This window comes from Amblyraja radiata, chromosome 20 (assembly GCF_010909765.2).
Source record: "Amblyraja radiata isolate CabotCenter1 chromosome 20, sAmbRad1.1.pri, whole genome shotgun sequence".
Classification (NCBI taxonomy): domain Eukaryota; kingdom Metazoa; phylum Chordata; class Chondrichthyes; order Rajiformes; family Rajidae; genus Amblyraja; species Amblyraja radiata.
In genome coordinates, this window is record NC_045975.1 from 30,611,565 (window position 1) to 30,629,887 (window position 18,323).

The 18,323-nt window shown below is 43.9% G+C and overlaps 1 protein-coding gene across 3 annotated transcripts in view; it reads left to right on the forward strand.

Moving 5' to 3' along the window:
* The window catches only part of pkp3 (plakophilin 3), a 56,566-nt gene that overhangs the window by 16,064 nt on the left and 22,179 nt on the right, over nt 1-18,323 (forward strand). Inside the window, exons 1-3 of one of the 3 annotated variants that reach the window (XM_033039182.1) lie at nt 1,321-1,830; nt 13,429-13,517; nt 15,156-15,946. In XM_033039182.1, the coding sequence (XP_032895073.1) occupies nt 1,599-1,830; nt 13,429-13,517; nt 15,156-15,946 (1,112 nt within the window). In that variant the 5' untranslated portion in view covers nt 1,321-1,598. Of the gene's footprint in view, nt 1-1,320; nt 1,831-13,420; nt 13,518-15,155; nt 15,947-18,323 lie in introns of those variants that run through there. The other 2 variants (XM_033039183.1, XM_033039184.1) reach the window with 2 other exon arrangements.

An 18,323-nucleotide genomic window follows, 5' to 3' on the forward strand; every position in this document is an offset into this window, starting at 1 on the left:
ATGTCAATTACCCTGCGAGTCGGGTCGGGTCGGGTAGGTTCCGGTTACTACAAAATCAACTCAAACACTGCTTGTGAGCCATTTAAAAAGAAATGATTTAAAAAACATTAAAAAAGACAATTACCAGAGTCAAATTTTATTCTTGACAAGAAGTATGAACTGACAGAATTATGAATCTAACCCTATATCACACACACAAACTGTTGCCCCGCAACATTGATTACACTGCGAGTCGGGTCGGGTTGGCGGCGCGACTCACCCGTTGCAGCGGCCCCTACAGCCTCTCTGTCTTTTTTTTATTTTTTGTCTAGTTAAATGTAGTGTTTGGTGTTTTTTAATACTGGTTTTAAATGTGTATATGTGGGGGGCGGAGGGGGAAACTTTAAATCTCTTCCCTGTCTGGGAGACCCGACCTTTTCCCTGTCGGGTCTCCGTTGTCGTTGGGGCCTAGCACCGTGGAGCGGCCTCCAACCTGAACGACCCGGGGGCTCGGGAGACGGCGGAGCTGCGGACTACTCACCATCGTGGGGCTGGCCGGCCTCGGAACGTGGAGAGCGGTGGTGACTCGCTGCTGCGACTCGACTCCTGGGGCTCGGAGGCTCCAGCAAGTAACCGCAGATCCGGTGGACTGTCGGGACATCGGGAGCTCGCGGGTCCGGGGGGAGAGAGAGACCGCTTCCCGGAGCTCCCGCAACGCGACTTCTCCAGCCCGTGTCGCGGGGTTGGAACGACCCGGAGCGGGGACGTACATCGCCCGGCGCGACTTCATGGCCGTGGGACATTCCAGCGCCCGCCGGGGGCTCCAACTTCGAGACTTTTAGACCGGGAGCGGGGCCGTAAATCGCCCGGCACGGCCTAAAATGTCTGTGGGACTTATCGTCGCCTGCCTGGGGCTTGGACATCGGGAGAGACATGGAGAACAGGGGAGAGAAAAGACTTTGCCTTCCATCACAGTGGTTCCACAGTGATGGATGTTTGTGTGAACTAAATTGTGTGTATGTCTAGGAATTGTCTTTGTTTGTATGGCTGTGGAAACAGAATTTCGTTTGAGCCTCACTGAGGCTCAAATGACAATAAAATTGTATTGTATCGTCAGGTAGGCTCCGGTTACTAAAATGGACGGGGGGAAATGCCCAGGATCCCCTCCGTAGCGCACTACACGTCAGCCCATTGTATTTCGCAGGAGTAGCCTATCTTGCTCTGCTCTAAGATCTTTGGTGAACTCCGCATAAACTCTTGGCTTGAGTAGATGTGAGGCGCGGCGGACGGGACGGGCCAGTGGGCTGGATGGCTGCCCGGGAATGTGGTCATGGGGGTGGCAGTGACTCACTCACTCACACACCTGGGAAGGTGGAGCTCCAAGTTGAAGCAGGCTGCGACGGGGCAGGGCACCAGTCTCCTCCCTCGGGCCGCGCCTCAGCCCCAGCCCCACCGCGGAAAGGCGTCAGGGAGATCATAGCCACCCGCGAAGGAGGGAGGAGAAGGGAGAGAGGGGCTTCACCGTTGTCCAAGGTCGGGCGTCCGCGGCACACGGGCTGCCCTCGCACACCAGCGTACCTTTGACACACTTTCCTCGGGAGGGCAAAGAGACAGCGAGAATGAACGCAATGCAGGACGTTCACTTTCTGAAGTCCGCCTTGCCGTCGGACGCCAAGGTCTCCACCCTGGCCGTCCCGTCCGACCGACAGCTGGACCAGCGCAACGAGCACCAGCAGGGCGGCCAGCAGAAGAGCATGAGGGTCCAGGAGCAGGTCCTCACCATGTTGAAGAGCAGCAGCAGCAGCAGCGGCCGGGGCAGCACCTCGTCCTACGGCGATTCCCTTCATGCAGGTAAGTGGAGACCAGCTCGGCACCTCCTCGAAACCACTCCAGGAGTCAACAATGTTGGTTTACCTTTGTCGCGTACCTTTAGGAGGGAGATGAGGAGGAATTTATTTAGTCGGGACAGTGGTGAAACTGTAAAAACCATTACCACAGAAGGCTGTGGAGGCCAAGTCAATAGGTATTTTTAAGATGTAGAGTGATTCTTAATTTGATGTCAGCGGTTATGAGAAGGCAGGAGAATGGGGTCCGGAGGGAAAGATAGATCAGCTACTATTGAATGACGGAATAGACTTGATGGGCTGAATGGCCTCAGTCTGCTCCTATATCTTATGAGCTTATGTGTCCTGAAATGGAACAATGAAACTTACTTGCAGCAGCACAACAGTAAGCACCGTACTCTGGAAAACCCATACTAAGCAACAAAACAGTTCATTGTATACACCTATGTACATAGCGTGTACAGGAAGGAATTGCAGATGCTGGTTTACAATGAAGATAGACACGAAATGCTGGAGTAACTCCAGGCGGCAGCATCTTGGAGAAAATGAATTGGTGACGCTTTGGGTCGAGACCCCTTTTCAGACTAGTCAGGTGAGAAGGAAACTAAAAGTATGAAAAGGTTTGGTTTTGATTTGTTCAGTACCTTTCCATACCTCAAGTTCCCCTCTCCCCTCTTAGTTTGAAGAAGGGTCTCAACCTGAATTGTCACCTATTCCTTTTTTTCAAATGATGCTGCCTGACCTGCTGAGTTACTTCTGCATTTTGTGTATACAGTGTGTTTCTATATATGTGTGTGTGTATATATATATTCTAAAGACAATAATATTCTAAAGACAAAAACAATGCCCCCAGGTTGATTTGGCTTATTAGGAGGTGATAGTGTTTAATTGCCTGATGGTTGTAGGAAAGTTGTTTCTGAACATCGTTTTACATTTCTCAGGCTCCTATTCCTTCTTCACACCCGGCCCCATCTCTTTCCCCCGCTTCGTCCACCCCCCTGATTTTTTAATAATTGGTAGCAAAAGTCTAACTGTTCAGACCAAAAAAGACACTTATCCATGTTCTCCAGAGATGCTGGGTTACCCCAGCACTTTGTGTCTTTTTATAGTGTAAACCAGGAGTATGACTAGACTTACTATTACTAGACTATGGGGGCAAAAAGGATGCAAGCACTTTTTTTTATGGCTTGACTTTTTGAAGTAAATAAAAATTGTGTGAACCTGTTTCTGTAAAGGAAAGGTAGAGCAAAAACTAACCAGGGTCGAATTTGTGTTGAGTCAACTGGGCGTAGTCCTTTTTATAAAGTTAAGGATTGTGGTGTTCTTTGTGTAAGTAGTTCTGTTGTTATTTGCAAAGGTGTTACTGGCCGGTTGTAGAACTGGTTCTTAACCCTTTCTGAAACTGCGGCAGATCACTTTGGTGTTTTTTCATTTTGGTGTTGATTATTCAAAGTCACACACCTATTTTATTCCTCAGCCCTTCCTCTCCAGAAATGTTTTCAGTTGCCCCCTTAAACCTACATACATATTTGTTAGCCCCTGATTTGCTTGGGTCAATTTTTTCCTCAAGATTCCAGTATCTGCAGTTTCTTGTGACAACTTTGACCTTGCTTTGCAGTTCTGTGAGTTTGAGGATAACTTGCTTCACCTCCAGTTTTGTGGGTTTTGAGGTGGTTAAAGAGACCAATATAGGAAGCAAAGACTTCCATGCATTGGGTAAGGGATAACTACTGGGTGGGTAGGTGAAAATCGTAAACATTGATGAACGTTAGAGATCTTAACAAAATAAAGCAGAAACTAATGACACAAAGAACTGCAGACACTCGAATCTTGAGTAAAGCATAAAGCGCTAGAGTAACAATGTATCAGGTAGCATCTGTAGAGTGAATGAATAGGTGACTTTTCGGGTTGGGACCTTTCAGACTGGCTGTAATGGGGGGGGGGGGGGAAGATAGAAAGATGGAAAAGACGTGGGGGATAATTGCTAGGTATGGGGAGAGGATTGTGTTAATGGACAAACTCAAGTGTCCGGTGAAATGGTCCCCTTGAGCTCGCCACTGTAAAGGTGACCACATTAGGAGCACCAAATGCAGTAGACAAGATCAAACAGACAACTCTGGAAATGCTCAACTTGTCAGGCCTACAGAGTTAACAACTCTATTGTTAGAAACGCAGTGAAAACCACCACCACGTAAAGATGCCAATCCCAACCAAGGAACAGCTACCAGGTGTGGCTGGAAGACCTGGATGTCTCTCAATAGGCTTTGTACAGGGATGGGCAGATGCAAGACCAGCATGAGCAAATGGGGCTATGCAGATGCGGCAGACACAGAATGTGAAACATCTATACAATCCATGCCACACCTACTAAGATGCCCACTTCTTGGTGAACAATGCTGCCTGGAAGAACTAGCGGTGGCAAACCAGAAGGCTGTCCACCGTGCAAGAGCTTGGCCGTCATTTGAAACATAGATGATGGACATGAAAGAAGAAGATAATGATTCATGTCAAAGACCATTTGAAAGGTGGACAGGGGATAATTTATGAGGCGGTGCACTCTTTCTATTGTTTACACAGGGTTTCAGAATGCTCTTGATTTGTGGGCTCTAAGTTCTCCATACCATCCTGAACGCCCCTCCTTCACATAGAACAGAGATTCCTGGGCATCAGAGGAGATGACAGAATATAAATCTCTTGATCATTTTCTCTTTTAAATCTTTGGTAACAAATTGCATAATGTATATCCCAAAATTACAGGCAGAAAATGATAGGAAGAGTTAACAAGTCGGGAAGTATCTTGTGGAGAGAGAAACAGAAATAATAGTTCATCAGTGACCTTTCAATGATTTAATTATTGTTCAATGGTTAAGATATGACACACTCGTAAACAGACACAGATCAGACACCTGGTAAGACTCCTCTTACTCATCAGGCTAGTTCCATGTAGATAGGGAGAAAAATATACCGTATCCGCTGACGGAAAGCTGGGGTGGCTCAGTGGCGCAACGGTAGAGCTGTTACCTCACAGCGGCAGAGAACCGGGTTTAATCCTGACCTTGGGTGCTGTCTGTGTGGCGTTTGCCTGTTCTCCCAGTGACCATGTGGGTTTTCTCCGGGTGCTCTGCTCTCCGCCCACATGTCAAAAAATGTGCGTGTTTGTAGGTTAATTGGCCTCTGTAAATTATCCCAAGTGTGTAGGTAGTGGATGAGAAAGTGGGGTAACGGAGAACAAGTGTGAACAGGTGGTCAATGGTTAGTGTAGACTCGGTGGGCTGAAGGGCCTTGTTCCCATGCTGTATCTCTAAACTAAAACACAGCTGAACTTCATTTAACACCAAGCTGTAAATTACTTACAGAATTGGTGATGATCAAAGGTTTTTTTCAATGTGATCTTTGTACTACTGAGCAGAATCTATTCTAGTTTTTTTTAACAAGATCGTAAGGACCTCAAAACCTTTCTAAACCTCTTAATTATTAAAGCCTCATGTACAATATAACTTTCAATGGGTCAATCTTAAACCTTGTGTACTTTGTATCACAACATTACAGTTTTACTACTCTGGGATATGGGGAATATGCTCAAACATCATTGGAAATCAGTGAGTCACAGAAGGGTTTTGATGTTCACTCTGTTAAATTATCCCATGTCTGACGAATCTTATAGAATTTTTCGAGGATGTAACTAGTAGCGTGGATAGGGGAGAACCAGTGGATGTGGTGTATCTGGACTTCCAGAAGGCTTTCGACAAGGTCCCACATAAGAGATTAGTTTACAAACTTAAAGCACACGGCATTGGGGGTTCAGTATTGATGTGGATAGAGAACTGGCTGGCAAACAGGAAGCAAAGAGTAGGAGTAAATGGGTCCTTTTCACAATGGCAGGCAGTGACTAGTGGGGTACCGCAAGGCTCAGTGCTGGGACCCCAGCTATTTACAATATATATTAATGATCTGGATGAGGGAATTGAAGGCAATATCTCCAAGTTTGCGGATGACACTAAGCTGGGGGGCAGTGTTAGCTGTGAGGAGGATGCTAGGAGACTGCAAGGTGACTTGGATAGGCTGGGTGAGTGGGCAAATGTTTGGCAGATGCAGTATAATGTGGATAAATGTGAGGTTATCCATTTTGGTGGCAAAAACAGGAAAGCAGACTATTATCTAAATGGTGGCCGACTAGGAAAAGGGGAGATGCAGCGAGACCTGGGTGTCATGGTACACCAGTCATTGAAAGTGGGCATGCAGGTGCAGCAGGCAGTGAAGAAAGCGAATGGTATGTTAGCTTTCATAGCAAAAGGATTTGAGTATAGGAGCAGGGAGGTTCTACTGCAGTTGTACAGGGTCTTGGTGAGACCACACCTGGAGTATTGCGTACAGTTTTGGTCTCCAAATCTGAGGAAGGACATTATTGCCATAGAGGGAGTGCAGAGAAGGTTCACCAGACTGATTCCTGGGATGTCAGGACTGTCTTATGAAGAAAGACTGGATAGACTTGGTTTATACTCTCTAGAATTTAGGAGATTGAGAGGGGATCTTATAGAAACTTACAAAATTCTTAAGGGGTTGGACAGGCTAGATGCAGGAAGATTGCTCCCGATGTTGGGGAAGTCCAGGACAAGGGGTCACAGCTTAAGGATAAGGGGGAAATCCTTTAAAACCGAGATGAGAAGAACTTTTTTCACACAGAGAGTGGTGAATCTCTGGAACTCCCTGCCACAGAGGGTAGTCGAGGCCAGTTCATTGGCTATATTTAAGAGGGAGTTAGATGTGGCCCTTGTGGCTAAGGGGATCAGAGGGTATGGAGAGAAGGCAGGTACGGGATACTGAGTTGGATGATCAGCCATGATCATATTGAATGGCGGTGCAGGCTTGAAGGGCCGAATGGCCTACTCCTGCACCTAATTTCTATGTTTCTATGTTTATGTTTCTATGTTAACTTATTGAGTCATGTGCCTTTGTAAAAAACCTTTTCAGTTGCTTTGTTTTGAAATTTTTTTTAGAAGGAAATGATTATGCAGCAATTTCTCTTGTAATGGGCAATCTTCACTCAGTAACTTCTGATTTTAAATTTCTAAATCTTGCCTCACTAAAATGTGCATTCATTATTATACATCATAAACCACTTTGAAATATGTTTAGCGACATTTCAATGCAGGGTGCTCTACCCTTTTTAATGACATTCCTATTGGTGAGTTATTGCATAAACATTGGAATAGCAGGGTTGTTAATTAAATTTTCCACAGATGTCACTAAATATAATACTGTTTCAGCAGCTATGATGACATTGGAGTGCAAACATTCAGATAAATGACTTCTGTTTGTTTCAATGTTTTTGAATAACATATTTAGCCTCCTTTTTGAAGAGAACAGTGTTCATGGACTGAGTTAATCGCTTGTGATCTAGATCAAGGTTGAGTTCTTTCAGCCTCAAAATTTGCTGCATAAGATAGCTTTAAATTGAAACGGCTCCAGTAAAGAGGGACATAAGTGTGAACACCTCCAGGTTCAAGGCCAGTTTCCTCCCAGCTTTCACCAGGCAACTGAACCATCCTATCAACAACTTGAATAGTCCTGAGCTACCATCTACCTCAGTAGGCACGCTCAGACTATCTTTAATCGGCCTCTACTGAGTTTGATCTTACATAGGGCTTGGAAGCCTTACCCCATATATCAAACCTCACGTCAAAAACCTTGGCGTGATATTTGACTCAGCATTGAAATTTGACAAACAAGTCAATGCCGTGGTAAAAGCTAGCTTCTTTCAAACTTCGGACGATAGCTAAAATAAAACAATTCCTCCAGTTTGATGACCTCGAAAAGATCATCCACACATTTATCTCCTCCCACCTAGATTACTGCAACTCCCTCTACACTGGCATCAGCCAATCTTCCCTGTCCCACCTGCAACTGGTCCAAAACGTCGCAGCGAGACTCCTGACGGGCACCCGAAAAAAGGGACCACATCACCCCGATCCTGGTCTCTCTCCACTGGCTCCCTGTGCGGTTCCGAATAAATTTCAAGATCCTCCTTTATGTCTACAAAGCCCTCAACGGGCTTGCCCCCACCTACATCAACAGTCTACTTACCCACCACACCACCTCCAGGGCCCTCAGATCGGCCGACTTGGGGTTACTGAACATCCCGCGGTCTAGGCATAAGCTCAGGGGCGACCACGCCTTTGCGGTTGCAGCTCCTAGACCGTGGAACAGCATCCCTCTTCCCATCAGAACTGCTCCCTCCATCGACTCCTTTAAGTCGAGACTTAAAACTCATCTCTACTCCCAAGCCTTTCTTGACGTCCTCTGAGCGAGAGCTATATGTATGAAGTGACCTCCATCAATGTTAAGTACTTTGGCCAACGAGAGTTGTTTTTTAAATGTGCTATATAAATAAAAGTGACTTGACTTGATTAGATGTTATTCCCATTACTCTGTATCTGTATACTGTGGACAGCTTGATTGTAACCATGACTGCAGAGCATGCAACAAAAAACGTTTCACTGTACTTCAGTACACGTGACAATAAACTAAACTAAACAAGTGGGTGAAAGGTTACAAACTGGAACTGGAAGTACTTGTTATTAAACAATGGTGCTTTCTTTTATCTTGCCAACGGTCACTGAAGAAAACAACCTTGCAGTTTTTCATGGTCTCTCTCTTTATTCTAATTTGAGATGAATTTCCAGCTTTATTGGTAAAATAATAACAATTGAAATTCATCTCAAAGTAGAAGAAACAATTAGACAGGCACAGGGAGAAGGCAATTCTGGATTTAGTGTTGTGTAATGAACTGGATTTGATAAGGGAACTCAAGGCAAAGGAACCATTAGGAGGTAGTGACCATAATATGATGTTTTAACTGCAATTTGAGAGGGAGAAGGTAAAATCAGAAGTGTCAGTATTGCAGTTGCACAAAGGGGACTAAGGAAGCATGAGGGAGGGGCTGGCCAAAGTTGACTGGAAAGGGACCCTAGCACGGATGACAGTGGAACAGCAATGGCAGGAATTTCTGGGAATAATCCAGAAGATGCAGGATCATTTCATTCCAAAGATGAAGAAAGATTCTAAGGGGAGTAAGAGGTGACCCTGGCTTACAAGGGAAGTCAAGGACAGTATATAAAACTAAAAGAGAAGACGAATAACATAGCAAAGATGAGCGGGAAGCCAGAGAATTGAGAATATTTCAAAGAACACCAGAAGGTAACTAAAAAGGCAATAGGGGGAGAAAAGATGAAGTACGAAGGTAAGCTAGCCAAGAATATAAAGGAGGATAGTAAAAGCTTCTTTGGGTATGTTAAGAGGAAAAGATTAGTTAAGACAAATGTGGGTCCCTTGAATTTATTATGCGGAACAAGGAAATGGCAGATGAGTTGAACATGTACTTTGGATCCTAAGGTACTAAGGAAGACACAATGTCTCAGAAGTGTTATGGGACAGAGGATCTAGGGTGACGGAGGAACTGAAGGAAATTCACATTAGTCAGGAAATGGTGTTGGGTAGACTGATGGGACAGAAGACAGATAAATCCCCAGGGTCTGATGGTCTGCATCCAAGGGTACTTAAGTAGGTGGCTCTAGAAATCGTGGACGCATTGGTGATCATTTTCCAATGTTCTATAGATTCTGGATCAGTCCCCGTGGATTCGAGGGTAGCTAATGTTATCCCACTTTTTAAGAAAGGAGGGAGAGTGAAAACAGGGAATTATAGACCAGTTAGCCTGATATCGGTGGTGGGGAGTCAATTATTAAAAATGTAATAGCAGCCGCATATTTGGATTGCAGTAATGGGATCGGTCCGAGTCAGCATGGGTTTATGAAGGGGAAATCTTGCTTGACTAATCTTTTGGAATTTTTTGAGGATGTAACAAATAAAATGGATAAGGGAGAGCCAGTGGATGTAGTGTACCTAGACTTTCAGAAAGCCTTTGATAAGGTCCCACAGGAGATTAGTGGGCAAAATTAGAGCACATGGTATTGGGGGTAGGATATTGACATGGATAGAAAATTGATTGGCAGACAGGAAACAAAGAGTAGGGATTTAAGGGTCCCTTTCAGAATGGCAGGCAGTGACTAGTGGGGTGCCGCAAGGCCTGGTGCTGGGACTGCAGCTATTTACAATATATATTAATGATTTAGATGAAGGAATTAAAAGTAACATTAGCAGATTTGCAGATGACACAAAGCTGGGTGGCAATGTGAACTGTAAAGAGGATGGTATAAGGATGCAGGGTGACTTGGATAGGTAGGGTGAGTGGACAGATGCAATATAATGTGGATAAATGTGTGGCTATCCGCTTTGGCGGCAAGATCAAGAAGGCAGATTATTATCTGAATGTTGTCAAATTAGGAAAAGGGGAAGTGCAACGAGACCTGGATGTCCTTGGACTGAAGTAAGCATGCAGGTATAGTAGGTAGTGCAGAAAGCTAATGGTATGTTGGCCTTCATAACGTGAGGATATGAGTAAAGGAGCAAAGAGGTCCTTCTGCAGTTGTACAGGGCCCTGTTGAGACCACACTTGGAGTATTGTGTGCAGTTTTGGTATCCTAATTTGAGGAAGGACTTTCTTGCTATTGAGGGAGTGCAGCGTAGGTTCACGGGGTTAATTCCCAGGATGACGGGACTGTCAAATGATGAATGAATGGAACGACTGGGCTTGTATTCTCTGGAATTTAGAAGATGAGAGGGGATCTTATGCAAACATATAAAATTATTAAGGGATTGGACAAGCTAAATGCAGGAAGCATACACAATACACAATACAATTTATTTGTCACTTGAACCTCATAGAGGCTCAAATGAAATGTTGTTTCTGCAGTCATACACACAAGAAAAAAAAGACCCAAGACACAACACAATTTACACAGACATCCATCACAGCGCATCTCCTCCTCGCTGTGATGGAAGGCAAAAAAACTTATCTGAACCTTTAGTTTAGCGATAAAGCATGGAAGCAGCCCCTTTGGCCCACCGAGTCTGCGCCAACCAGCAATCCCCATACACTAACACCATCCCACGTACACAATAGGAACAATTTACAATTTTACCCAAGCCAGTTAACATACAACACCTCTGTCTTTGGAAAATGGGTGGAAACCGGAGCACCTGAAGAAAACCCATGCATATGAATAATGTATGACTAGAAGGGTCAACATGGATGAGATGGGCAAAAGGGCTTGTTTTTGTGCAGTATGACTGTCTCTGCTTGTGTTCAATCCCTCTCTCCTGCCAAGTTACTCCTCTAAACAAAAATAAAGGGCAGCATGTGAGATATTCTCACTGTCACCTAATCCAGCCACAACATCAACCCCACCTTGCAATTTATCTACACTATTGCCATTGATTTTTATTATTTGCTTTATCCTTGTGCTGCAGTACATTTCTCTTTGCATACTTATCCTTCTCCCTCTGATCTAATTGCATGTGATTCATCAATCTATATCAATGACTTTCTTCTCACTAAATCCCTCTAATCTATTTGTATTGACCAAGCCAATCATAGAATTATGCAGTGTAACATGTGATTTATTTTATGCTGCCTGTTAGGATTTAGTGAGATTTACTTGATATGTTTTATCTTAAATCCGATGCAGTGTAAAAAGAACATGTTGCTCCTGTGTCTACCGTTTATAATCTCAACGCATTCCAGCCCCACCCTACTCAACCAGAAAAAAAAAAATTAAGCAAGAGACACTGGTTAATGTGTCCAGGATATGATGCCACCTCTTCTGTCAGTCCACAAATCGCTTTGATTTTCCTTTCTCCTGACCCTTTGATTTTCCTTCCCACTCCAATATGGCCAAGAATACTTGTACAGTGAAGATCCATGCAGATTTAACCAGGCACCATCCCTTGATCTATGGCCTAAGTTCAACAAATTCAGATAATAATTCTCCCATTCTGATTTTCCACTTCATCTTTTTATTTATCCCTTTACCAATCTGTTTGTTTGTTCTGTTGTCCTCTTTTGCATTCCACCCCATCACATTCATGCTTTTATTTATCCCCCCCCCCCCCCTTCCTTTCTTTCTTTATAATCCTTGCATTTAAACCTTTTAGCAATTTAAACCCATTTCATGTTAACTACTTGTTCTGGTGAAAAATTGTTGATCTGAAACATTAACTCTGTTGCTCTTCCCCATATGCTCTTTGACAAGGAATTCAAAGAATTTCACTGCACTTAGCTAGGTACAAGTGATAAGAAAGTATCATCTCATCATCACATGCAGAGTTTTATTTCCTACGGTTTCTGTTGTTACATTTCCAGTCTAGATGCCCCACCCCCGACTCCAGTCCATCTTCCACCCTTCGACAACGGCACAACTTCAATAGCTTCTCCTCCACCAGATTCTGCCCCCCCAGGAATGGAGGGTGACTTTCGTTGCTGAAAATGTGCCGTGCTAAGTTGCAACTGAAGTTTTCAATGAAGGCCAATAAATTGACATTGCTGATTGACATTGTGGGACAGGCAGCATCTCTGGAGAGAAGGGATGGGTGATGTTTTGGGACGGGGTGATGATGTGGAGAGATAAAGAACAATGAATAAAATGATGATAAAGGAAACAGGCCATTGTTCGCTGTTTGCAGGGTGAAAACGAGAAGCTAGTGTGACTTGTGTGGGGAAGGATTAGTGAGAGAGAGGGAATGCCGGGGCTACCTGAAGTGAGAGAATGTGGGACAGGCCCAAGACCCTGGTGCGACGCAATGTCTCACCTCCAACAGCAGCAGAAGCAGGCAAACGATCGCCGAACTCGGCCTGGGGCTCACGGCCGTTGCGGTCCGGATCCACCCCCACTTCTACTCCCAGAGCGGGGCCAAGAAAATTGAAGATAGACACAAAATGCGGGAGTAACTCAGCAGGACCGGCAGCATCTCTGGAGAGAAGCAACGGGTGACGTTTCGGGTCATGACCCTTCTTTCAGACTGAAGAAGAGTCTCGACCGGAAACATCACCCATTGCTTCTCTCCAGAGATGTTGCCTGTCCCGCTGAGTTATCCAGCATTTTGTTCCATCTTCAAATGACGTCACGGGCTCCAGATGGCTGTGCGGACGCATGAAGTCGCGTGGGACCGTCGCGCCTCAACGCGACCACGAGGTCGCGTAATTAGCGTGCCAAGGACACATAAGTGGGACAGGGGCTTTACTCTGACAATGGAGGAGACTTAGGACAGAAAGGTCTGTTTTTGGAATGGGAAAGAGAATCAAAGTGGCCGGCAACCAGGAGATCAGGTAGGTTCAGGCGGGCTGAGCGAATGTGTGTTCTGCGAAACAATCGTCCAGTCTACGTTTGGTCTCGCCGATGTATAAGGTTCTCCTTCTGAATGCTGAGCTGTTACTCCTGCTGGAAAGCCAGCTGCTGTGGAAATAGGTGGCTCTCAGCCACTGGCCTTACAAGCTTCACTGTATAATGACCTGATGACGTTTTAAGCATAGAATTTCAGTGGGATACTGGAGCAAAAATCCAGGCTCTTTGCCAAAGAACAAGATAACAAAGGGCCACCTTGAACAATTGCATTTAAACCCAACAAGGGCAAGCTTACGTAGGACAGGAAACATTACTTGAATCTGACTGAAATTAAAATTTGACTTTTTCTTTTAACATCATTGCAGGCTCTGGAGGAATGACAAAATATCATACAGCAACTATGCCAGGTTTCAGCTCCAAGTCACAGGTTTATTCAACAGAGAAGAAGTATTCTGTGAGTACCATATATGGGGGTTTCACTGTTTTATAATGAGATTTATGCTGCATTTGTTGCCATGGTGTATGGACAGAAGGTGGGGAATATTAGAATTGTCATGCAATAATTTAAGTAAATACCCCTTGGCTGGGGAAGGAGCAAAAAGGTGAAGTTCACGCTTCTTTAAGGTGAGGCTGTAGTTGGAACTAATAGACTGAATTCCCAGATCAGCTTAAAGGGCCCGTCCCACTTTCACGACCTAATTCACGACCTCTGCCAAGTTTGCCCTTGACTAATACTCGCAGCAGGGTCGTCACAAGGTCGTAGGTAGGTCGTAGCAGGCCTTGATGCTAGTCGTAGGTACTCGTGGCATCAAGTAGGTCGGGGCGTTTTTCTAGCCTGATGAAAAATGTCCACGAGTAAAAAAGGTTGTGAATTAGGTCGTGAATTAGGTCGTAAAAGCGGGACAGGCCCTAAAAGCTGTAACGATGGAAGCACATAATTGAATATATTTTGTTGGGGAAGATTGTGAGGAAAAATTAAGAAATTGAACTGAATTGTAGGCCAACCACAATCTATTTGATTGGCAAAATGTCCTCGGGGTTGGTGATCTAATTCTATTCCAGTGTTACTTGTTACATTTGTGTAATGCGCTAGTAGATGGAAATCATGTGCCTTAAGGACTCCAGTGTCGTATGTATGCTGTCTCAAAATACTGTCCCACAGCAAACCCCCCCACCAGTGCTGGGAATAAGTCCTTGTGCTGGTTTGATGACCTAATATAGGAAAGACGGAAAAGATAAACATAAATTCCTTGAGCTTTCATCAGGAATGAGAAGAAGCTTTCAGGGGAAGTAACTTGAGGAACAGTTTTCCTTTGCTGGAGGTGGGAAGATTATGGGGTAGCTCAGTAACTGTCTACACGCCAGTGCTTGTTTACAATGGTTGATGTAGCATGAGGGCACAAGTCTAAGATAATCACTTGTAACAGGAAATCAGTCCTTGGGAAACGAGAATGGGGTTTTGTTAGGCTTCAGGAGAAACAAAATCAGCAGAGACATGATGACTGTCAGAAGGAATTACAGATGCTGGTTTACACCGAAGATAGACACAAAATGTTGAGGTAATTTAGCGAGTCAGGCAACATCTCTGGAGAAAAGGAATAGATGATATTTTAGGTTGAGACCCTTTTTCAGACCCGTCTTCCATCTGAAGAAGGGTCTCGACCTGAAACGCCACTTATTCCTCTACTCTGGAGATGCTGCCTGACCTGCTGAGTTACTCCAGCATTTTGTGTCTATTTTCAGAGACTGGATGATACTGGATCAAGGCATCTGGCTCTGTGCTCTAATATATGATTCTGATGATTGCTGCAAAATTGTGGACTATATGAATACAGAACTGTGTAATCGAAAGTAGCAGAATAGCCTGCCAACATTCACTAGCGTTGTTCAGCCATGATGAATGACGTCTAAGCAACGCATCAAATGGTTAGCCACAAATGTAAGATTAAATCCTGGCACAAATCAATTATTTGAGGAGTAAATAGAGGAAGGAAGCTAATTATCTAATTGTACTGCATCCCAGTTGTATTGTTTTTCTTTGTTGTTGTCAAGACTGACTTAATAAATGGTTGCATGGTTAATTTTTTCTCAGACCGTCAACCCATCTGTGTACCGGCAGGGAGGCAAACAAAACTGGTCGGCCCGCTCAGCTGTGGGAGATTACGCTGCTAAAGGGCAAACCAGGGCAAGTCAGTATGGAAGACAAGGGGATGAAGCAACTATTCGTTACAGATCTATATCCAGCCATCAAACCAAAGCTAGACCATTGTCCTTGCACCAGTCTTCACAATATGGATACAACACCAGATCTCAGATGGGACAGCAGGACATTGATACCATGTCGCTGCGTTCATTGCAGTTGCCAAGTAAATATGCGCAGAAACAGACTTGGTCTGGAGTTCAGATGAACGGGCAAGCCATGTACCAGAGACCAGATGACGAACTTAGCATGATGTCGGATCAGGTTGATAGCAGCTACATGTCTTCAGTTGGTAATGAATATGGCAACGGTGCAAACTTGACCTATGACACCAGGACTTATCCAGTGAGTCAGCAGATGGGTGTAGGAGGCTATGTGAAAAGGATGTCAAGTTCTTCAGGAGGCATGCCTGGTTACGCAGTGGAAGAATTTGAGGAGACCTCCGTACGGCGACACGTCAGGCCTCCAGCTCAACGCACACTGCAGAGGATCCAACAGTACAGCAAAGTGTCTCGTGGAAGAACCGGCTCGAGCTCCCAAGTTCCAGCGCAAATATCACGCAGTTCATCCATGCACAGTGTGAATGGAACGCAACATGGTGTCCGAGAACTGGGCACTCAGCAAATGCAGCAGTTACAAACGGATATGAGCAGGTTTCAACTATCATCTGTTCCAATGACACAGTAAGTGTAAGATTAATCTCATGCTTGGCGTTCCCACAGCAAACCAGGTTTCTTAATGAGAATGAAATAGACTGTAGAGTTTCAGATCTTTCATTCCCAGTGATCCCAATTTTGAAATCAAATTAGAAACTATTCGGATAGACACAAAATGCTGGAATAACTCAGCGGGTTGGGCAGTATCTCTGGAGAGAAGGAATGTGTGACTTTTCGGTTTGAGACCCTTCTTCAGACTGAGATTCAGGGGAGAGGGAAACTAGAGATATGGATGGGTATGAAGAGAATGTAAGGTGTGAAAATGACAAATCAATACAGACAATGATACTTGGATTAAGTGGGTCAGCCAACATCATGGAAATAAATATTCGTGACATTTGCAGGCCACTGAGTGCATTGTAACATAATTTTGGTTGACTAATAGGATGCATTTGAAAATTTTAGGGTGGGAAAATCTATGGGTTGAAATTGCCCTTAAATTTATTTGGAAGCATTTCAAATTTATAATGGGTTCTCTTGAATATTTATCCTTATTAATAATCCAGTTCTTGTTTACAGCACAAATTTCTATTTTAACAGAAATTTGAACCTTATAAAGCAAATTATGTTTCTCAAAAAGAAACTTATTTCTCATTGTATAAAGATGGCAAATGCCACAAGCAGGAAAATCAAGCAGGTTTTTGTGCAGTTTTCAAAGTCAAAGTCCCAGAGACCTGAAACAAATGCCAGTTTTCCCACACAGCTAAGTTATCTAAGTTACAGTGAGAGAACAACTGACAAGGGGATTGGTGGGCTGAGGATATCCAGTAACATGCCACGTAATTCATTCAGAGGGCGGCACTGTGGTGCAGCGGTAGAGTTGCTGCCTTGTAGCACCAGAGACCCGGGTTCCATCCTGACTACAGGCACTGTCTGTACGGGGTTTGTACGTTCTCCCCGTACTGCGTGGATTTTCTCTGGGTGCTCTGGTTTTCTCCCATTCTCAAAAGTCGTGCAGGTTTGTAGGTTAATTGGCTTCAGTAAAAAATAGTAAATTGTCCCTAATGTACAGGATAATGGTAATGTAGGGGTGATCTCTGATGTGTGAGTCTAAAGATCATATGATTGGGAGGGAACTTCTAAATGTAAAAAATCTGTTTGGTATTATTATGTGGCTATACTAATAATTATGCAAATCATGTTTAATTGCAGTAACAATTATGGTAGCATGTGTATGTTGACTTTCCCAAATATGAATTACTGGATTTTTTGCTATTAACATAGTAACTTCTTTATCTGTACTGAATCAAGAAAGTTAAATAGTTTCAGGTCCAATCAATATAATATCTCATGCTAGCTGAACTCTTCAGGGAGTTTCTGTAGGTGGTGTTGCCCCTACTTCTGATTTCTGATCAATCATCTTTGTACTAAACATGCAGGGATCAGGGATTATACTGAGTGATCAGAATCTAGTCCAAAGGAATGCTTCCCCACAACAAATTTGCTGGCATCACTTGAGCTTGTATGGAAAGGATGGACATTTGGCTGAAGCATGCAAAGAACTGATTTCTTGTGTTAAGATTTCTTAAAGGAACTTGTATTTGGAAATTAATTGTGGCATTAAACATTTTTAAGGGCATGTTTACAAAATATGTATTCTGGGTGATGCCGTGTGCACGTTTTAGGTTATCTGAGATAATGTCACATGCATCTGTTATTTTTAAAGAATAAGGTTTTAGTTTAGTTTTCTAAAGATACAGTGTGTAAACAGGCCTTTTGACCCAATGAGTCCACACTGACCAGCAATCACCCATAAACTAGATCTATCCTACACACTAGATGCAATTTACAGAAACTGATTAACCTACAAACCTATGTGTCTTTGGAATGTGGGAGAAAACTCATGGGTCACAGGGAGAACGTACAAACTCCATACAGACAGCACCCATAGTCGGGATCGAACCCGGGTCTCTGGCACTGTGAGGCAGCAACTCTACCACAGTGTCACAGTGTCTTTTGTTTTGTTATACAAAAATTCCCAGAATTCTAACACGCACTCTCTGAATTTGAAGTTCAAGCTAAACTTCTCTGAAATATAATTGCTTGCTTCCAGAAATTCATTTTTAATTATTGGTGTTAAACTGGTACCATAGCACTGACTATGTTGTATCTCCTTCCGATCATGTACAGAACTATTCTAATGTGCTACATGGATCAATAATGTGTTGTGAGGTAATATGCGTATAGGACTTCAACTTTCCTCTATAAACCTGACCAGGCACCTTCTGGTGTGAGTTTGTCTTTCCACTCTGATACAATTTCAGCATCAATGTGCGAAGTGATGTCATCTTTTTGTATATCTCCTTGTTTTCCCCACCGGCCCAAAATCAACTACTGCCCAGTC